The following is a 24,111-nucleotide window of genomic DNA, read 5'->3' on the forward strand; positions in this document are numbered from 1 at the left end:
CTTTAAACTACCTGTATATAACCAACAAATTATTTCAGCTGTGAGATAAAGATTGAAAAAGTCTATTCTCACAAAAAAATTTCAATACTGATGTGTCTGTCACTGTCAAGAAGAAGAAGAAATAGATATACCAACAAAAATAATAAATTTTTGAAACTTACATATACAGTTATATTATAGATAGATAGACTATTATTTTTATCTTTTACTTATTCAAATGTGTTTAAAGAATTATTTTTTGTGTGGTTGGTGGACACTATTTTTGATTATCTGAAATGCTCAGCAAAAGCACATAAAGTAAATAGCCCTGGAGAATTAGTCACCCCAAGATAATAGGAACCATTTGCTCACTGAGCACTGCCCTGTACTGAGATCCGGAATATCTGTTGTATTTCAAGATGTTCTACTCGACTGCTTCTACCTTGGTGATTCTACACTATCCTGTTTCAAGAATAATGACTAAGAGAACAGACTTGCTATTTGGGCAATTTCTTTGTTTAAACGTTACTGTACATCTGCAAATATGTTTCAAAAAGAAATATTTTTTAATCTTTTTATGATTGTTTGTATTTTACTAGAAAAAATTTCATCTTTTTGTATTATAGAACAATAAGAAGTTTCAGCTCATTTATATAATGTATATATTATCATATATTTCTGGAATTAATAACTTGAGTGTGAAATATATTTTCTTACTGCTACTCCAACCATTCTCATTAATAGCAAAAGGCTGCTCAGTGGGAAACCACAAGCGTTAGTAAAAGCACTATAAGAAGAAACATACCTGAAACCAATTAACTGTACAACAGTTTATAACTGAAGGATAAAGATGTAGCCACTTGCGAAATGATGAGCTGGCAGGACTGATGCATAATATGAGGTGTAATTTCTGCCTACACTGATTGACAAAGAAGGAGAATACTGAAAGTGCACTGATATCTAGATTGCTATTCCCTCCTTGGGCAGAAAGTCGCACAAGCTGAAAATATCATAAAATACAAAATAAGATTTCGTTTGTATAGTAATGTTTTTGCATTGTAACAGAAACACATATGTATTAACACCATTTGTTTTTTAAAGTGCGTAACAGGCTGTTTTTGTTTTCAAATAACTTCAATGGCCCTTCTGTTGAAATAATAATTGACTGATTAAAGGACTATGCTATATTTGTTCATCAAAAAGTACATATAATAATTTTTGGCTCTTAATTTTACTTCTCTTTTAAAAAAAGAAGACAGTGCAGAAGTAGCAGATACCAAAGCATACATTGAATTGATACATAGGATGCTCAAAATAGAGGAAAAATTCAGGCAAATGTTACTGATCATTGCTGTGGAACTTCATGACAGATGTAGACGCCAGACATCCTCAATTAAAAGAGAATGCCGCTGAACCTATAAGGTACACAGTGATCAGCCACAACATTATGAAGGCTGACCTGCTCTCGACATAAATCCAGCAATAGCAACATTAACTGGCAAAGAATGACTGCTAGTTAGACACATTCAGGATGCATGTAGTAGCAGAGAGCATGCTGTCCATGTGTAGAAAAGGGGGAAGTGCACGATCTATCTGAGTTTGACTTAGGGCAGATTGTGACGGTAGGAGGATTGGCATGAAAATTTCAGAAACTGCACAACTTGTCAGGTGTTCAAGGAGTGCTATGGTGAATGTCTTCAATATGTTGTGAAATGAAGGTGAAATCAGGACCACATGTTGTGGGGTTGGGTGGCTGCTCCTCATTACAGATGTTGGATGTCATTGGCTGGGCAGACTGGTAAAATAGGACATTCAGTGAACTGTAGTGGAACTAAAATCAGACTTCAATGCTGGGCAGAGAACAAGTGTGTCTGAACACACAGCGCATCAAATACTCACAACAATGGGCCTCTGCACCTGACAATTCTGTATGTGCCAATGTTAACATCATGACTTCAGCAACTACAACTGAAATGGGCACATGATCATTGCCACTGAACACTGGTGCAGTAGCAGAGTGTTACATGGTCTGATAAATCCTGATATCTTCTTCATTGTGCCAATTGAGAGGGCACGAATCCATAGTCTTCCAGGGGAACAGCTCCTTGACACAAGTACTGTGGGACGGAGAGAAGCTGGTGCTTGCTGCATCATGCTCTGGGGAACAGTCACATAGGGCATCTACAGATCCAGTTTAGCTCATGCAAGGCACCACGAGACCAAGGAGTATTGAACACTGGTTGCAGACCATGTACACCCCTTCATGACGATAATGTTTCTCAATGGCAGTGGCATTTTTCAACAAGGTAATTTGCTATATCACAAAGCTGTCAATGTGATGGAGTGGTTCAGAGAACACAGTGGAGAGTTCCAATTGATATGCTGGCCACCCAACTCGCCAGACCTGAACCCAATCAAACACATCTGGGATGTGATTGAACACAGCATCAGAGCTCATCGCCACCTCCCTGGAATTTATGGGATTTAGGTGACTTGTGCATGTAGATATGGTGCCAACTCCCTACAGTGACCTACCAAGGTCTCATTGCTGCCATGCCATGATGCATGGCTGCTGTTTCCTTGCCAAAGGTGGACATACTGGCTATTTGATAGGTAGTCATAAAGTTCTGACTGATCAGTGTATAACACAAGTATTCATTGGGATGGACTAGAGTTACTACGCATTTTTAAGAATATTTATGTAACTATTGTAAATTTCATTTAACCATCTTGTATGTTCAGTCATGGACAGATGCAAAGTGATTAACAGCTAATTACACATAACACCATTAAATAGGACCTTTCGTCATAATTAAGCTGCACTGTGACCCAATTAAACAGTGTTATACAATTAAATATTACATGATAACAATAAAAAAGAGATGTACTGATTTTACTATTGTTGCATTACAACATTCAGGGGAGCAAAAGAAATGTAAGTTATAAGTCATAGAGGTGTAGGGCCAGGGGTAATGGGTAGGGAGTTACTGCTTCAAACAGCAATATGTATTCATTTATGATAAGCTTAAATTTATCAGCAGCACCCCTTTCCAGATATACTGATTCTCTTCAATTACATATGAAACGCAATCTCAAGTACTTATAAAATGATGCCAGAGTCATCCACCTACATTTAACTGCAGTGGTGCGATGCATATAATGGGAGAACCTCTGCATTTAAGTGTTAAATGTGTAGGAAGGAACATTCTCAGTACAATGAGAATTTTGGCCAACCATGAAATGTGTCTGGATAACATAATAGTAAGTAGTCTGTTTACAAAAAGCAGGTACAAATCTTGATATGGACACAAATTTTCAAATGTTACTACAGATGGACACTGAGTACATTTCATTTTGCTGTAAGAATGATTCAACATTATGAAAGTTTCATTCTTTATTATACCAAAAGAGTTATATAAATGTTTTGGCATATGACTCAAACTGTTATAATCTGCTGCAAGGAATAGGGCATCATACATGGAGAGAGAATCTATGACCCTCCTTAAGTCATATAAGTTTCTTCCTTAAGATAGGTTATCAATTACAATTTGACAGCTATCAGTCAGTCCAATGGTAAAATTTTGGTATTCTCATAACTGTTTTAATTCTTTCCTGTTGTTGTTTACAGTTACACTGCAAAATGGTTTATCCAATAAGTAAGCAAAAGCTGTCCTCAGTGCAGAGAGCTCTTTAAAGATTGCACAGTATTACTGAAGATAATATTCCTGTGCCTTCCTCTGACCATTAAACAAATTTACTTTGACAGTTACAGAGATGCCTACAGTTTAACTAGAAGAATGTGTGGGATAATGGAAAATGTGTTAAGACGTTAAGGAATAACTTCATTGCTCTAGAGAGAGTCATCAAGGCTAAAATTGCAGGGAAAGGCAGAGACTGGAATATGCAAGAGAAATAATTGAGGATTTTGTTTGTAACTGTTGCTCTTAGGTGAAGAGAATGATACAAGAGAATAAATTGTAGCAGGCTGCTTCAAATCTGTTGAATCAAACCTGTTGAAAGAATGATGAGAAAACAAAAAATTTTTAATACTTAGTCCTATAAATGGTGCTGGCATTTTTACATTTATAGTTTACTGCTAAAGGTAAATGCGCTTGGGACTGAGCCCCAACCTTTGGATAGGTAGTGTGGCAGTACCCCTAAAATACTTAGCCTTTGAGCCATGTATATATGTCTTCTCTTAATGACTAAGTAGCTCATTCAGATTAGCAATATGGCAGTTCATCAGGTAACACACAGTGAAATAATGTAAATTGTGTTGATCCTCAAACATTTTAATGGAAGGAGTGTTATAAGATACTTATTACATTTCACAAGATAAATGTGAGTTTTCATGCTTACAAGAATGAGATATTTAATGCTAATATGTAGATGTAAACAACAGAATTATTGTAAACCACAGATTTTCATAGGTTTATAGCTGTGAATCATTTATTGACATTACAACCAGATGTGAATATTTTGCAACAGATATTTCAGTGAGACTGCTGGTCACCACCATCAGATGCTACCAATGCTGGTTAGATATCAAGAGGGTATTCCATGCTTATATACTATTGTCAGGTCCTTCCCTGTGATGTGTTCTGTATTTGATACAGTCCCAGTTTCTGGTAAATGTCCTCTACATGGTTTGTAGCCAGTGCATGTACTTGGACACTTAATGCTCTGTATTCATTTCATGCTAGCAGGTCTACGTCTTCTTTGTACAGTACATTTGAGTACCTGACTGTGGAAGTTCTGTGTTTAGAAATGTGTCAGTGTTGTCTTGTATGTTATGGTGAAGGAAATAGAAACAAACTGTAATGATTAAGGATAAATGAGATTACAGTCCTCCGAATTCTTTGAACTACACATAGTCAACAAACTGATCTCTAGACACCCTTTGCTTGCGGAACAAAATTTGCTTCAGTGGGTGATAAGGATGTGGGCAAAGATGCAAACTTGGGCTATTTCCTCTTGACCATGTCTCATGAAATAAAATTAAGATGAAAAAAAGACATTGCTACACAAAAACAGTGGATGAGACTCATGCATGCAGCCCACCTTCATGTAAAAATTTATTCAACAGCTGGGTACCCTACCATGCCATCACAGTGCATTCTTCCTCTTGTCTCTTATGTTGCCAAGAATTTTAGATTGTACAAAATCAACAAAGCATATCACAACCATAATACAGAAAATAAGAATGACTTGTATGGAGAGCTGAAATGCCTCAGCTTAGTACAGAATGGAGTTCACTGCTGCAGCATAAAGGCCAATAATTTTTTGCCACCCAACACCAAATCTAGTATTACTGAGATAACTACATTAATAAAACATCTAAAACAGTACCTTCTTGAAGCAAGTATTTATTTCTTATTTGAATTGTATAATGCTGTATGAGTGTTTAATGCATGGTAAAATGTTAAACGTTTAATATGAATTACGTGGTTAACAACTATTTGTCTTTATAACTGAAACTATTCTATGTACACACCAGTGTGTAAGAATAACATGTATGGACTCATTGTAAAAGTATGACATGTTCTACATCCTTGTGACCTATGAAACAAAAACTAAAATAAATAAATAAAAATGGAGAAGCAGAGGAGTCCAAAGCTATCAGCCTATCACCTATAATCCTTACGCTATGGCGGCAGCTACAAAAACTTCTAGGAAGCTGAAGAAGCACAGGGTGAAAGGGATGTCATATTTGGCTTATGCTGTTGCAGTGTCTACCAAAATTTACAATACACTGAAGAAGCATAGGGTGAAAGGTATGCCACACTGACCAATAAGCATCTGGTAATCTGGGCAATATCAGGGATAACTTCAGATTACAAAAATTTGGAATTTGCTGCATACTCTACAAATGTGGCATAGCCTATATCAGACAGACAACTAGCATCACTAATACCTGATGTTAAGAACACCAAATATAATTGAGGCTACTGTAAGCCACCATATGGTTCATGTCAGAGGGTCCTTGTGAAACTAATAGTCATGTACTTTCCCATTCCACTCTAAAACAGAACAGAGGAAAAATCATTGTCTTTATGCCTCCATATAAGCACTAATTTCTATTATCTTATCTTTCTGTTCCTTATGCAAAATGTACATTGGGTGCATTAGAATCCTTCTGCAGTCAGCTTCTACTGCCATTTCTCTTAATTTTCTCAATAGTGTTTTATGAAAAGAACATCATATTCTCTCCAAGAATCCCCATTTGAGTTCATGAAAGACTTCTGTAATACATGTGAGTTGTCTGAACCTACCAGCAACAAATCTAGAAGCCTGCCTCTGAATTACTTCAATGTCTTCCTTTAATCTGACCTGGTGGGGATCACAGATACTCAAGCAGTACTTGACAAATAGGTCATATTAGGGTTCTATGTGTAGTCTTCTTGCATGAGACTATCCACTTGCATGTCTCCTCTAAATGAGCGACATGTTCCTAAAACTCTCCCAACAAACTGAAGTCAATGATCTGCTTTCCCTACTACCATTTCATTTCATGTAGTTTTGCAGCATTATGCCTAAGTATTTAATCAATCGTCGACTCACCTCGGAAGATGTTCTCCGCAGTTGAGAACGAAACGTCAGGGAGAAGAAGTTCTACAGATCGACCACGGCAACTTAGCCCGGAAGAGTTTACTGATAAGGACGCCGGCCGTGAAAGCCTACATGGAATGATATTTAATCAATGTGAGTGTTTCGAACGGTACACTACTAATGATGTATTTGTGCTTTACAGGATTGTTTTTCCTGCTCATCTGCACTTGACTTACATTCAGAACAAGCTACCATTCATCACACTAACTAGAAATTTTGTGTAAGTCATCTTGTATCCTCCTACATTCACCCAACAATAAAACTTTCCAATGCAACACAGCACCATCAGCAAACAGTAGCAGATAGCTTCTCATTCTGTCCATCAAATCGTTTATGTATATAAAAAATAAGAGTGGTCCCACCACACTTCACTGGGTCACTCCTGATAATAGCCATGTCTCTGAGGAACACTCACCATCAAGGACAATGTAATGGGTTCTATTACTCAAGAAGTCTACAAGCTACTCACATATCTGGTAACCTGCACTGTATGTTTGAAGCCTCAGTAACAATCAGCAGTGTGGCACCATAGCAAATGTCTTCTGGAAATGTAGGAATACTAAATCAACCTGTTGCCCTTCATCCATGGTTTGCAGAAATATCATGCATGAGTGAAACTATGACATGATATGAGGTACTTTGAAGATCAGCTTATTGCTCAGATCCCAAACTTGAGAGTGTGTAATAAAAGAGTCTCTAGAAATCACATTTGCAGGGAACTTAAACAGAGAAGTATGATACCAATTTGGCAGGGCTTAGGAGCCTGCTCTCAGCCTACTATTGTAACAGAAGAGTGGATGGTGGGTGGGGATGCAGAAGGCTCTGGAGCTCTCACATTTTGCAAGCTTGCAACAGGACCAGACTATGAACAGGACACTTAACAGTGCAAGAATGGACTGGCACTCATATTCCTCTCTTCCTAGCAACTGCAATAGGAGCAAATATTATATAGAAACTAGGGAAACTCCAGAGTGAACTCAACAGTAAATATCTGTACTCAAAATGCCAGCTACATCAATGGAAATCCAGGAACTTCAGATATATTAGCCATGGGCTCATAGGGGGTGCTTACAAACATTAGGGAGTGCACTGGATACTGAAGAAAATGTAGGAAACTAAAAAACTAAAGTATATACACATGGAGTACCTTCTTGATTGCAAAGTAGAATCAGCACCACCTGATGATGGAAATGAGCTGTGACTGTTATGTTCTTAATAAAATAACTAAATTCTTGAAATGAGTTATGGAGTTTTAGGAATAATATTGTCTAGATAACTTAAAGTATTTACTTCTTTATCACTTTACTGAAATTTTTGCACCTGCTCCAATCATTACATCCAAAGCTAAAACTTATGAAACAAAGTTCAGTGTCACTTGCAATAAAACATTCACTTTATGGGATGTAGACAGTATTGTTTGTAAACCCTGAAATACTGAGCCAGCAAGACAGTAAAATAATGATTGTATGACTGAAAATTATTTGCACAAAATTATTTTTTACTGTAGGGCAATGAAGAAGAATGGTGTTTAAAAGTTGAAAATGTTCTATACGAACACAGCATTCCATAAGGACAAAGTTGTAGGTTTCAGTAATATTGTACAAGAAAATGTAAGCATATCATTGCAGATTAAAATTAAATTTCAAAGGAAACTGGAGACTGTTACTCAGTTTACCTCCAAGATTTCCTGTTTCTCATTAACAGAGAATATGTTTGGAACTTCACCAGAATCCAAAAGGAGTTCTATGTCACCTAAAAATACCTCCTCTTTAATTTGTGCTTCAGTAATCAGAAAAGCTGTCTCCAAACTTCTGCCACCACAGTTTTTGAGTAGGTTCCTTAGATCATCTCTCCACTGATGCAGATCTTAAAAAAGTGAAGTACATATTGTGAACATAGTGCATCACATGTGGTTTTAGGTAGCATAAATACTGTAAATACCTCATTAATTTACAAAGAGAATACCCACATGGGTCAAGCAATGGTAAACATATGTAGCATAAGACTGAACTCCACAGACAAACTAAGATACTGATAGACATGGTTAGCTGTTTTGATATGACTAACCTTTGGTCTTCAGTGGCTCACTGTCAACTGATTTGTTACTCAAATTTTTTTTTTTATGCCACATCAGATCCAAAGGTTAAAACTGTGACAGTATGAACAGTATTTATAAATTTTTAGTTATGAACTTCATAAAATAAGTTTACACAACTACAATTTTTTTGTTTGTATGCAGGTACATGTCTGTGGTGCTGGTACACAACAAAATCTTCATACCACAAGATGAGTCAAACCAAAATGGCACAGCCTGTATCCACTTCATAAAATTTGTGGAACTTTTGCATGGATATTTTGTTGTGTACCAAGTCTGAAGACATTCACTTGTAAACAAACCAGGAATTAGTTACATAACTTTATTTTCTGAACTGATAGTTGAAACTTTATGATTAGCCTTGTAAGAGGACAATATTGTGCAAAATAATAATAATAATAATAATAACAATAGCAGTGGACTATAAAATAAAAATTGATACATCAGTCCTCTTACTGTATAGTAAATGCCAACTGGTGATAGCAAAAAAATAATTTCTGAGAAAGAGAAATCTGTGTGGAGGGTAGAAATTGTTGAGGGTGACCAAGGCACGAACACACTTAACATGTTAAAATTTATATAGGTTGCAGCAGTCATACAATGATGAAGAGACTTGCATAGGCTAGACTGTTGTGGAGAGTTGCATCAAACCAGTCTTCAGAATGAAGACCAAAATATACGGCATTAAATTTAGTTAGTTTATTACTTTTTTATTTATCCACAGATCATTTTACACACATTTCAGACATCTAATTAACATAACAATAAAGCACAAATAAAAGATCAACAAAAAAAGACAAGTTATTCTTCAATTTCTCCCAGTGTATTTCTTGCTCGAACAGTCCACGGGTGTACTGGGGTGTACTGCCCGTTGGACACTACGGACCAGCAGTACACCTGTGGACTGTTTTGGGGAAAAGAAAGAAAAATTAACTCATTTTGAGATGCAAATTTTGGCAGGCATAGTGTAAAATGTCCTTGGCTTTCCAGCACTGTTAAAATAGAACAAAAGATTCCAGCTTTTGACAATTATTTTGACTACTGCCATTAGGATCAACTTGCAATATCTTGACTCTGATCTGTACATTGGTAATAATAATCAAAACTGTGAACTTTTACTTTAATTTGACATAGTGAGGAGACAGACAACATATTACACAGGCATGTTCTCATGAGAAAGTTTGTTGTTATACTTTGAAATTTAATTCCACAGTTTTTTATACGCTGTGTATAGTGTACAATTGTTCATTCATGGGATAGGACACCGCCTCCCACTGGGAAAATAACTGCCTAGACTGCTCTTGGGGTTAAAATTTCATCCAGGAAAAATTTCCTCCCCTTTCCATTGATGTCTTCATCATCACCTTTATTGTCAGTCTTCACCTTCATTGCCACTCATCATCTTTGTTACCAGTTATTGATTCAGTTTCATCACTTGGTTTTCCATGCCTTCATCAAGGCTTTTTGTCTTCCAGATTCAATGTTGCTGCCCTTATAATCTATGATAAACCAGCCCATAACTACAACATACAGAATCCTATACTCCCACTTGTAGTTCACTTCCACCTCCAGTTATGCCTTTATTCCTTTTGAATATGCCCACCTGTTCTCCCCACTTTTCCCACCTTGCCCACTACTCCACAATGTGGCCCCATTGGCCTTTGTATCTACACCTATTGAACCTCGGAACCCTCCAGACTTCTACTCTATAGAAAGTATCCCTCCAGTGCATGTTGCAGCTCCATTGCCATTGCCACTGCCATTGCCACTGCGACAGCTGCTGTTGCCATCACCACCACCACCATCATACTGCCACCACCACCACCACAAGCACCATCATCACCACTTCAACTGTTTCCAGTCAGAAACATTGCCAGCCTTAACTGTTACTCCATTGCCACCAAGATCATCATCACAAATAGGCCTGGGAGCAGAAGCACCATCTGAAACTATTGCAGCCACAACCATACTGCCACCACCACCACCACATGCACCATCATCACCACTTCAACTGTTCCAGTCAGAAACATTTCCAGCCTTAGCTGTTACTCCATTGCCACCAAGATCATCATCACAAATAGATCTGGGAACAGAAGCACCATCTGAAACTACTGCAGCCACAACCAAATCTGCACTAGCTTCATATGCAACAGCTGTGACCACACCAGCTACATCATCAACAGCTTCAACTCCAGCAGTTGCAGGTAAGATATCCAGCCATGTGAAAATTTATGCCATTCCCAGTCAATATTCTGATACAATTTCCCCCAAAACGTCCCCACCATCAACCCATGCATGCCAGAAAGCCAAAAACCCCCACAGAAGCCCAACACTTAATTTGGACTCCACTCCCGCCTTTTCCAACACATTCCTTCAGTTTATCATGCCCAGATATTAAAGTCCTTAATCTTAAAAATCTAACCCTAAAAATGAAAAAATAAGTTCCAAACCTCAACATGTCACAACTCATAACCCTCAAAGACTCCATAATCATAAAATAAAGTCATCTATCCCTGATCTCTTTTCCCACATGCTACCCAAATTTCCTGCCTTAACTTTCAGCCCTCATATTTACTTGCTCCCCCTTAGCCAACCATATCCCAGACCCACAAAACTATGCCCTGTGACTGTATCAAATGGTTATTGGTAGTGTAGTTGCTCTTCCAAACAGCATCCCATGTGATCAAATCTGTTGTGCCATTACCTGTCGTTACTTGTGCTTTAGGTGCATGGGCTATGCATTTCTCTGTTGAAAAGGAACAGCATGATGCAGTCAGAGGATCAAGTTGCACATGTCAGCTTTCATGCCCTGCAGCTAATTCACTGCAAATAATAATCTGTAGGTTTGAGCCTGCAGTCAAATAGTCCATGCACTGCCTAGAAATGTGAGTTAATAAAATACACAGAAATACAAATGAAAAGTTAAATGCATAATTTAACAACAAGAGTCCTATTCTATTGTCTGTAATTGATGCAGACTACAGGGAATTCTATTTAATAATGTTTATTCAAGAAAGGACATCCTAAATAAATGGGAAGTGGTCTTACAATATTTAATTAACGTACAGACAGAAAATACCCTTATCAAATACAGCAAAGTTTCGTTGAGAGCATTATGAGAATGGCAGCAAAATCCCCAAACTAAATTGTAATCAAAGAAACACAAGAAATAAGTCCATTTTGTCATCACAATACTTGAAAAATGCACCAGCTCAAAACAGTTCAGAGTTCAACATGTGATACATAGAATAGTAACTCATACTCTGTCTATCCTCAGTTCAATAATGTGGTCGGAAAAGTTCAAGTTCTAGTCTGGAGCCTCTAGATATAAAGTTCCTTCAGAAGTTAAAGTGTGGCAGTGGCTGTTCACTATCCAGAAACAAACACCTCCATGATCTAATATCACTCATTACCACAGGAAAGTCTGCTTCCTTCCAGATCTCACATAATGTGCCCAGAATTGCTCCCTTGAGCTCTTCACTTGAAAGTCCCAGTCTCCACATGATTTCCATAGTGTTCTGCTACTGTCTCTCTTTCCATTGGCTGAAAGCCATCCCCTCCAGAAATACATTATTCTTATGTTCTTCAGACATCATTTGACCAATTACCAGACTAATCTGACATATTATTACAATATTTAAATAAAGAAAAATTATAAACATTCATTCACTCACATTCAGACCTTTCACAATAAAAATAAGTATAGGTTTTTCCATAAAAATGAGCCAGTATTCTTGTGCAAGTGCACTCACAATAAATGACAACAGACTTGCTAAATATTGTTTGAACAATGATATAGACCTGCTTGTCAGAAGTGCCTTTTGGCACTCTTTTACAAAGGTAATGTCAGCTAATAAATGTGACTGACCAGTTCTTAGATTACCTGATATTTTGTAGCCAATTATGGCTGGTGCTGGTGGCCCCTCAGTTTTTCACATGAAACCATGATCATACATTCATCATATGTATGATCATGGTATTTTGTGATAAACTGAGAAGCTGCCAGCAGCAGCCATAGGGGCCTAAAAATATCTGAGGATGGTTTTAACATGAGCTGAAACTAGGGATAATAAACAAATATTATTGCAATCTTGACTGTTGTTTTATTAAAACTTTCCTTCAAACTCGTAAGATAACTGCATTCTAAATTCATCAACATCCTAGTTGCATAATATAAAACACTTCTCCCTACAATTATTATCTTAATCATAATACAAAATTGTTATCAAAATTTTACATACAAATCTACTCAAAACCTTTCCAAAATAACATGCATCAAAGAATTAATCCTTCTAATCTTCTAAAAACTTAACTCATACTTTGCATGTAACTACATGTTTTACTCCCACAGGCAATTTAATTTTTAATGAGGTCTGATAACCTCTATGCACTAAATTTTATGCAAACAGTAATAACAATTAAACTCCACATATTACATGAGAAACCCATCCAAAATACTACAAGTAACACATTTAAATAACCACTTGGAATTTCTCTCACATCTTACGTACAGTACAGTTCATACCTCTATTTCGAAAATAAAGAAATTAATTATGTTCTACTGATCTTCATGCACCAAGAGTTGTGCAGACAATATACACTCCCTCCAAGTATTACATTTTGGCCCCTACTTTATCACATACATCTTAAGTTTACCAAATTACTCCTTACACAAAATGGAGAAAAACCAAAATTCTTAAAACTACACCTGATATATACTTATTTACACGCTTATAAATACACATGCCATTCTAATTTTAGAAGGTGCAAACCTCCCACCATTGCCTTTTATAACATTTTTCCTCACCAATGTTAGTATCTTTTTAATTCCACTCTCTTATTTTTTTAACCTCTCTAACTTGAGGCCTTTTTCCTCATTCACCAACAGACTCTTACATTTACAAACCGAATTTGTAACTACTGCTGGAACATCATTTGTAGACCTGAGAAATGAACACTTTCTTTCTTCATCAGCATTGGTTATTGCACTTATGGGCCACAAATTTTTAATTTCATACCTCTCTAAACACTGTCCGCTCAAAAGATCACTTTCAATATCTCTTCCTTTCTCTTCCATACCTATTGTATACAATATAGCATCAGACCAACCTTCAAGTTCATTATCATTATCAAACAATTCATTAAACACTTCATTTACTCTGGTTTCATCTTTCCTCCCTTCAAGACTTCTTGCTACTTTATATTTCTCCTGTGTCCACCAGCAAGGTAGTGATAACTTCAAAATATTCCCATACCATTTCCAATCATATCTTCCTTGTCATACCATACAGTACTAACAGCATCTCCTAAAACAAATACTTCCCCCATTACCCACTTCTATATTCTCCCACTCCACCTCCAGATCATTTGTAGGCTTTAAATCACGCTCAAAATCCTTCATTTCATCATCCTTGTAAGCACCAAATATACTGTTTCCTTTGTCTGAAGTAATGATATCAGCAGCTGCAACAATCTCACAACTTAAAACCTCATCTCCCATACACAAAACCTTGCTTATTTCCACCACATCACTACAGACTTTATCACAACTAACTCCATTAACATCCACTGATAACTCATAAGATTCAGTACTTAAATCATCCATTACATTCATCGATACATTATAGAAATCACCAACAATAACTTCATAAACCTTGACCAATACATCATATAAACTGCTGCTAGTGCATCACTTCACCTTAGAATTCACAGTATTCTCAAATTCTGCCAATTTGCAACTACATCTTTCTTCGTAACATATTCTCCCTTCTCAGATTTCCCCAACACTTTGCATTCTGATTGACTGCTAATGCATTACTGTCACACTATCCATCTACATCCACTCAAAATTCATGTTTTCATTCCAGGTCATCAGTTCACTTTCACCAGTCGAAATAAATGCACAAATTCCTTCCTCCAAGATATCTAGATCAGTAACTCAAAATTCATGTTTTCATTCCAGGTCATCAGTTCACTTTCATCAGTAGAAATAAGTGCACAAATTCCTTCCTCCAAGATATCTAGATCAGTAACTTCAACCTTTGCAACTTCAGGTTACTGCTGGTCAGACAAACTCTTGGTGCTGGTAGTATCAGTGAGCGAGCTGATTCCTGTGTAGAATGGCGAAGGCGTGCCTCTATCTGAGTTTGACAGAGGGCACATTGTGGTGGGCCGGAGACTTGGCATGAATATTTTGGAAACTGCACTATTTGTCAGGTGTTTGAGGAGTAATGTCATGAATGTCTTCCACACATGGCAAAACCGAGGTGAAACCACGTCCAGGCATCGTGAGATTGGGCATACACCCCTCTTTACATATATCAGACATAGTAGACTGGGCAGACTGGTAAAACAGGATGTAAGGTAACAGGGGATAATATGGAGCTCTTTCAAGTAGTTCATAATTTAAATTTAAAGCACAGCAACAGAGATAATATGCTGGGCAAAATTGACCGGAAAATACTTGTTTTGTGTTTTGATGGGCGTTATAGTTCCGTTGCACAGTGTTTTGGTTTTCTTTTAATAGCAACAAATTATAAAAGTGTGGTGATAAATGTGTAAAATGATATAATGTATTTCATTTAAGTATTTAAATATTATAAAATACTGTAAACGAATTGTGGCCATGTTTAGCGATTATTTTGACTACTGTGGTGTCATGTGACCCGACTCAGGACTGTGGACATGAGCGGGAAAATCGAGGTCTTTGTGCATTGTCCGTTGTGGTGCCGAGTTGGGAGCCGCAAAGTGCCGCAAGTGCAAGCATGGACGCTAGTGTATGCGAAGGAACAAAGTGGACATGTGTGGGTGTGAGACAAACAGTGTACGAATTGCACCGATTATTATTTGTGAACTTAAAAATGCATGGGCACAACATTAAAGTGTTTCTTTTGAATAAATAAGTTTCAATGTGAACTTGTATAGTTCAATTCACTGCTGTTCAATAGCCAGCCAATATCTGACTCAATAATAGGGGCGCAAAAGCAACCGTTTACTATCAACCCCCTTTGCAGATGAGCCACGTGAAATATAGGTAGTAAACGAGCCCGAGTTCAGTTGCAAGGACATGGAGCAAACTGTGGTGAAACTAACATCAGACTTCAATGCCGGGCAGAGTACAAGTGTGTCTGAACACTCCTAACAGTTTGCCTCTGTAGCTGATGACCCATGCATGAGGCGATATTGACACTACGACATCAGCAACTACGACTGAAATGGCCACGTGACTGTCAGCAAGGATGCTGGCACAGTGGCAGAGCATTGCATGGTCTGATGAATCCCAGTACCATCTTCATCATACTGATGGTAGGGTGTGAATCCATTATTTTCCAGGAGAACAGCTCCTTGATACCTGTACTGTGGGATGGAGACAAGCTGGCAGTGACACCATTATGCTCTGGGGAACATTCAAATGGGCATTCATGGATCCAGTGGAGCTTGTGCAAGGCACAATGATAGCCAAAGAGTAACGTACACACATTTCAGACTACATGCACCTCTTTATGACAATCATGTTTCCCAATAGTAGAGGCATTTTTCAACAAGAGAATGTGCCACAAGCGTGATGTAGTGATCCGAGAAACACAGTGACAAGTTCCAATTGATGTGCTGGCCTCCCAACTCATTAGATATGAACCCGATCAATCACATCTGGGGTGGGATTGAATGTGGCATCAGAGCTCGTCAATTCCTCTTCGGAATTTACGGGAATTAGATGACTTGTGTATGCAGATGTGGTGCCACCTCCCTCCAGTGACCTACCAAGACCTCACTGCTTCTATCTCATGATACATCACCACTGTTATCTGTGTCAAAGGTAGACATACCAGCTATTAGGTAGGTGGTCATAATGTTCTGGCTGATCAGTGCAGACACTGCAGCTGCTGTAAGAAATGTAAAAAGGTACACCATGAATGGGAGGAAATTACAAAAAAATTAAATAATAAATATTGTAAAATCTTATAAGCCTTCTCACAGTCTGGATATACAGGTTGAACTAATGAACTGCAGAGAAAGATTCCTGACTGTAAATGAAGGAAAACAAGTCCTATGAACATTTGTCTGGAGATGCATTGTTACCATGATAGATGGCACTGGCTAATGAATGTTCCTCTGATATGTGCCATGTTTTCCTGGTTTGCAGGCTATGTGACTGACACAACATACTGCAAGCAGCAGACTGGTCTGGTATTCATGTCCAAAACAAGCAAAGATGGTGCTTGTGTATGGTCAAGCAGATAGAACTGGTCAAGAGGTAAAACCCTGTCCTCCAAATCTGGTGTATGCACTGTCAACCATCTCCCTGCACTTTCATCTGTCTGAAAGGACCCACAACCCACAATCACACAAATGTAAAAAAAAAAAAAAAGGCTTGAGATGTTAAGTGATGTCGTTGGTGTCTGTGAGGGTACTTGGTTTAGTGTAACTGTGCTGCCTCTCAATCATTTCTATCTGCTTGGCCATACACAAACACCATCTCTGCTTGTTCCCAACATGAATACCAGACCATTCTGCTGCTTACAGAACTTTCATTCATGAGTGCCACCTGCTGTGACAACGATGCATCTCCAGGCACATATTCATAGGACCTTTTTTCCTCCATTTCCAGTCAGGAATCCATCACTGCAGTTTGTCACTTTTATTAATGTTCACACAGTGTATGAGATGGCCACTAACATTCTAAAGAAAATTATCCATAGTGTTGCTGAACCGTTTACTATGGTAATTAATAAGTGTCTCTTTGCTGGTGTATTTCCTGTCTTTCTGAAACATGCAAGAACAGTACCAGATTATAAAAAGAGTGACCCATGCTTGGTAGCAAGCCTCTGACCAATATCAATAATTTCAGTCTTTGCTAAAGTCGTTCAGACTACAATGAAAGGCCAAATCTCAAATTACTTTCAGTTTAATGAACTGTTATTAGATGCACAGCACATTTTCCAAATAGGCAAATCTACAACAGTAGTAGCACTAGATCTGTTTACTAGAATAAAGCACAGTTATAAAGAAAAAGTATTCTTAGCAATGACACTCTGTGATTTCAGTCAGGCATTTGACTGGATTCCTCATAATGTCCTTCTAAATAAATTCAGTCAGTATGGAATTGGAGGCACTGTTTCAGTAACCCTCAAGTCTTATCTGGAAAACAGAACGCCGATCATTTCAATCCAAGGAGCACAATAATGTGAACAGAAGTCGGAATATGGTGTGCCACAGGGATTGGTAATGAGCCCCCTCCTTTTCCTAGTTTTTGTAAATCGCTTAAGCTCTCATGGGCATTTCTTGCAATTTACAGATGACAACTTTGTACTACAGAGGCAGCAATGTCAGCAAGAGTCAAGAAGAGGCAGATGCATGCCATGTTTGATGTGACGAAAGAATGGTTTATTATAAATAAAATGAAAACCAATGAAGAAGAGATGCAAAAATTGACAGGTTGCCTCACTGGCAAAGGATACCTAAACAGTGCAGGGGTTGTGAAACTTCTAGGGTTCATGGTGGACAGTAAACTCTTTGGGAAGATCACACTGCACATGTGTGTGCCAAACAGTCATGAGTCATATACCTCCTGAGAAAATTGAAGCATGTGATAACTGATCACTGTCTCCAAACAGTATACTATTCATTGTTCCACAGCACTTGTCTATGGTCTGTTGCTGAAAGGAAGTATTATTACACCAAAACTAAAGAAAATCAATAAGGATCATAACAATGAGTATAAGAAATAAGCGCTGCAGGACATTATTCACAAATTGGGAATAATGACTGTTTATAGTCATCATGTATTTTTGTGCTGCCTTCACATTATGGAAAATGTACATTCGTTCAACAGGAGGCATGACACACATTGCCACAACAACCACAACAAAGAGAGCATAAACATACCAACCTCTAGTCTATCAAAAACAAGAAATAGCTTGCTGAACATTACCCCGAGAATGTACAGATCACAACCAGTGGAAGTGCAAGTCATACCTCTGGATAAGTTCAAGTACAAATTTCAAGAGACTTGAAATTACGTCCACTCTAATTCATCCAGGAATTTTTTTACTGTGAAGAAAATGTATGGATTTACTGAACTTTCTCCAAAACTAGGGGCTCTTTCAGAGAACCCAAATGTCAATAGCAGATTAAATGTATATGGAGTAAAATTCTTAATTCATTAAATGCCCCATTCTCACATTCTACTACTCTACCTGACAAATTGTTAACAATATTCAATGTGCCTTTCTGTGACTTAGCATCTCCACTAAATGGTGAGTACCAACTATTCTTTTCATTATATTGTTACATTCTATCCTGAATTTTTCCATCATTCAACAAATTGTTAACTGATTTAGTGGTCACTTCCTTAAGTGTATTGTACCTCAGCACACAATTCTTAACATTCCTACCCAGCATGTCCCTTATCTTTTACAACTTTTTCCCAAAATCTTTTCCCACTGTATCAACTCTGGTGTTAGTTGAAAGAAACCTCTTCAGAAATTTTGCCCGCATCAGCCATTATAACTTCTCATTTTCTACTAATAACCCCTCCAATATCTAATTTAATTTTTTCCACGTCAGAATTTACAGTTTCAATATTTGAATTGAGGTCAGTTCCTCCACTAATATCATACTTATCAATACTACTACATTCAAAATTAGGGTACTTGGCCTACTAGCATTATCTGAACCACACAGACTGGGTGGTTGCTTAGTCGTTGTAAGCTCCATCACTGATCATGACCCTGCAGTTACACACATATTAATGCAATTGGCACATGTAATAACTCGTCAGACATGCTGGCTGCTTCTGATGAACTGCTGCTGCCCCTAAATGTGTATATACTGCTGAAAACAAAGCTGAGGAATGAAACTGCAACAAGTGGCCCCTCTTTGCTGTGGCCACTGCTGCTGCTCGCATGCAGTCAGTCTTCACTGTTGCTGACCACTGCAGACTCAAACTCAGCACACCTTTGCATAGCCTTCTTCTTCTTTCTTGTAGTTTCATGCCTAATTTCCCCACACCTAACTTTTGCTACCAATCATTGTGCATGCAACTGCTGCAATATCTTATACTCTGAGCCCCAATACAAACTGCATATCATGTAATAGATTTGAGAGATAGATTACAAAATAACTACAGTTGTAATTCTAAAGGAATTGCCTCAGTTGTGATGGTACCAAATGGTTACTGCGAGTGTAGTTGCTCTTCCAAACAACATCCCATATGAACAAACCAGTTGCATTTAAAGTAATTAAAAGTTGTTGATTCAGAGGTCACTGTGAAAATGTTTATTTGCTGTGAAATATTAACATCTGTAGTTTTAAATATACTGAAATATTGATGTGTCATTGGATGCATTTCATTTTTCATCACGTGGACATTTCGGGAATTTTTTTTCCTGTAGGTAGCCCCAAAGAAAAAAAGTCATGAGGATTGAGGTCTGGACTATTGGGGGGCCAATTTTGTCCGTCATTGAAGCAACCTGGAAAGCAGGGTGAAATTATCCGTATGTTGAAATGCTCATGTAAAAGCTCCAACACAGTGTTTTCAGAATGTGGCCTTGCTCTATCTTGCATGAACCACTGTGTGGTGAAGGGCAAGGCAGTAGCAAGAAGCTATGGAATTTAATGGAGCTCAGAAGACTTATTATTCAAGCTTGCGGTGAAATTACGGAAGACATGGGCCGTAGGGTAATCACTAACTTCAGTGTTCGTTTGAAGGAAGTTAGGAAACAAAATGGTGGATATATTGAGCATGTGCTGAGTTAGAACAAATCTCCATGGACGGCTCTTCATTGTAGTATATGTTCCTTTCAGATCATATTGACAGTAAAGTTTATATTAAAAAAAAATGGTAACACATTTCGTGCACCACCCTGTATTTACAATAACTGTTTAATTCATGATTGCAAAGATCCATTCACCTCCCCCCAATGCTAAGTCAGCCACCCAGACCAACGTTGCCCTAACTTCGAGTCCCTACCCCTCTGCAGCACCTATAACCAGTCCCATCCCACCTACTCTTACAAATACAAAACTAACCTCTCTTCAGACAAAACTGAACTGACCATCCTCTCTACTCTATTAGCACAGCGCATTACCCAAAAACTCCCTACATTCTCTTTCCACTACTGAAGACATCATACACTTCACTATCACAGTTCCTAAAAATTTCCACCCATTTGAGTGCCCCATATCCTCAATCAAGTTACCTGGACTGTTCAGTCTATGTTCCATTAAAATGTGAGTACCATATATTCATAAATCCACTCCCATTTTCCGTTTTCTTGACTAGACACCCCCAGCTATTACCTTCCACTCAGCCCTATGCAACATATCCAACCAAACTATACCCAATCCCTTCTCACATCACTGACAAATTCTTCCATCCACCTGAACCCCCACAAATCACACCTAACAATTTTTATCCATAACTATACTTTCAATGACAGCTCTCTATCATCATCCTTCATCCACTCTCCACCAACATCTCAACTCCTTCATGCTTTGCCTAGAGCTAGTCATGAAGAAGGACTAATGTCAGCTACATTTTCAGCCAATCTTCCTACCAGTCAGTTTATAAAACAAAGTCAAATCCACAGGATCAGAAGCAAAATGTATTTAATGATATTATTGTGCATCACCACTGAAATTTTTTGTTTCAAAAACCTGTATGCTGAAGTGGAGGCTACATCATTGCTGCCAGCCCGCCCCTGCATTCAGGAATGAAACTATAATAAAGAAAAAAATGCACAATTTTATTTTTTCTTTATGGAAGCTGTTCAATATGTTGGTTACTGTGATCATTACTGAAAATAGATGGATCTATCATGGACTATTTTACACTCACAAGAATCTTAGGAGATAGGAGTAAACCTTTAGCAATTACAGTGATCTTATCAAATAGTTTAATGTGAATATTTACTGGAATTTTAAAAAATAGGCTCTTCACATCATCCTAGTGTGTGTGTGTGTGTGTGTGTGTGTGTGTGTGTGTGTGTGTGTGTGTGTGTGTGTGTGTGTGTATGCGTGCGTGCGTGCGTGCATGTGTGTGGTGAGTGTCCTCTACCTCGAGAAAGGATATATTCCAAAAGCTGGCTAGTTTTCTTTCTTTTTTTTTCCTTGTGTGCCTGTCAACATCTCCACGCTTCTGCTTACTGTTGAATGGTGTCCTTTACTACTAGAGTATTTACATTTTACCAGAACTTTTGTACTATAGTTTAAGTGTATTATGATCTTTAAACTGAAATAAAGAATGTTACATATAACCTATCAACCTCAAAAAGGGTCTAGAAATAATTGAAAATGCCAAAGATGTAACAAACTAAACCTGCCTATGAAATTTTCACTCCATTCTCAAAGATTTTCAAGAAAGTTCATTCATGAAAATAGGCGCAGTGTTTAATGCTTAAAAACAATAATTATTCTGCTGATTTGGAAAAAAATTGCTTCCTTTCTCAAAAATGCGGCAAATTCATGTGTAGAAAATGTGTATGAAAGAGAAATATCATTTTAAGATGTATTTTGGGGCTAACAGTGATTATAAAGCATGACTGCGTAAAACAAAGTCATCAACATTCCTTAAAAGAAGTAACTTGTCTATATATGCATATTTAATCTACTGCCAAAAGAATATTATTTATCCATATTAATTTCAGGCATAATGCAGCGCTAAATAATTAACAAAAATTAATATTTACGAGGGTTATTCCAAAAGTAAGGTCCGATTGATTGCCAAATTGAAACCACAGTGAACATCAGAAATGTTTTACTTGTAACAATTAGCTACACCTTTCAGCTACTTCTCTACGTAGTCGCCGTTCTGACTTAGACTTTTGTCATAGCGTTGTACCAACTTTTCAATAGCCTCATCATAGAAGGCAGCCGCCAGTGCTTTCCGCCAATTCTCCACGCTGGCCTACATCTCGTTGTCTGTGTCAAAATGTTGTCGTCAAAGACAGCGGTCCATGTGACCAGAGATGAAACTCAGGGGGAGACAATTGCGGACTGTATTGTGGGTAATCTAACATTTCCATTTGAAAACGATGCAGGAGCATCTTCATTGCCCCTGCAGAATGCGGCTGAGAATTGTCGTGAAGACGAAATAGCACGACAGTTATGTAATGTTGGCTGCATAGCTTCAGGCGAAATTTCTCACCAGGCCCTCGTACTTGGCGGCAGACACTATTTTCTAGACATCTTTACGCACTCACTGCGAGCTCAGAAATGAGAAGAGCGACGTGAAGCTAACTGGGGTTATACTAGAGACACTACCCAACACATCTGTGCAAAGCTTTATCGGATTTTCATAGTCGTTTCCATTTCGCGACCGATCGGACCTTACTTTTGGAATAACCCTCGTAAATGAAAAATGCATATAATCATAATTCTGAGTAATACAAATACAGTTAAATATAATAATGTTAGCAACAATTTTTTGCATGGTTCAAAATGCCCCTTCCAATCATTCCATTAGGGGATTAAAATCATGAAAAAGTAAACTGGTATGTTATCAGGACAATAATACATTAGATGAACTATGGACATTATTCACCAAATAGTTGCAAATGAGTTTAACAGAAAAGACAATAAAACTGCAAGTATGATTTTACTGTAGTGTTCATATAGTACCACTCAAGTGGCAAAGAAAATGAGTCTTTAATTATCAATCATCTATTGTTAATTGAAAAAATAACAGTGAGTGATTTGTTCATTTATAAATTGAATATACACTCCTGGAAATGGAAAAAAGAACACATTGACACCGGTGTGTCAGACCCACCATACTTGCTCCGGACACTGCGAGAGGGCTGTACAAGCAATGATCACACGCACGGCACAGCGGACACACCAGGAACCGCGGTGTTGGCCGTCGAATGGCGCTAGCTGCGCAGCATTTGTGCACCGCCGCCGTCAGTGTCAGCCAGTTTGCCATGGCATACGGAGCTCCATCGCAGTCTTTAACACTGGTGGCATGCCGCGACAGCGTGGACGTGAACCGTATGTGCAGTTGACGGACTTTGAGCGAGGGCGTATAGTGGGCATGCGGGAGGCCGGGTGGACGTACCGCCGAATTGCTTAACACGTAGGGCGTGAGGTCTCCACAGTACATCGATGTTGTCGCCAGTGGTCGGCGGAAGGTGCACGTGCCCGTCGACCTGGGACCGGACCGCAGCGACGCACGGATGCACGCCAAGACCGTAGGATCCTACGCAGTGCCGTAGGGGACCGCACCGCCACTTCCCAGCAAATTAGGGACACTGTTGCTCCTGGGGTATCGGCGAGGACCATTCGCAACCGTCTCCATGAAGCTGGGCTACAGTCCCACACACCGTTAGGCCGTCTTCTGCTCACGCCCCAACATCGTGCAGCCCGCCTCCAGTGGTGTCGCGACAGGCGTGAATGGAGGGACGAATGGAGACGTGTCGTCTTCAGCGATG

General features: G+C 38.4%; 1 protein-coding gene across 1 annotated transcript in view; it reads right to left on the reverse strand.

The window, feature by feature from the left end:
• LOC124556412 (dynein axonemal heavy chain 7-like) overlaps nucleotides 1-24,111 on the reverse strand; it is a 746,268-nt gene that overhangs the window by 447,622 nt on the left and 274,535 nt on the right. The window contains exons 9-10 of the mRNA XM_047130371.1: nucleotides 8,264-8,454; nucleotides 785-979 (exon numbers count right to left, since the gene is read on the reverse strand). Of these exons, the coding sequence (XP_046986327.1) occupies nucleotides 785-979; nucleotides 8,264-8,454 (386 nt within the window). The remainder of the gene's footprint in view (nucleotides 1-784; nucleotides 980-8,263; nucleotides 8,455-24,111) is intronic.

The sequence above is a fragment of the Schistocerca americana genome, chromosome X (genome assembly GCF_021461395.2).
Source record: "Schistocerca americana isolate TAMUIC-IGC-003095 chromosome X, iqSchAmer2.1, whole genome shotgun sequence".
NCBI lineage: Eukaryota > Metazoa > Arthropoda > Insecta > Orthoptera > Acrididae > Schistocerca > Schistocerca americana.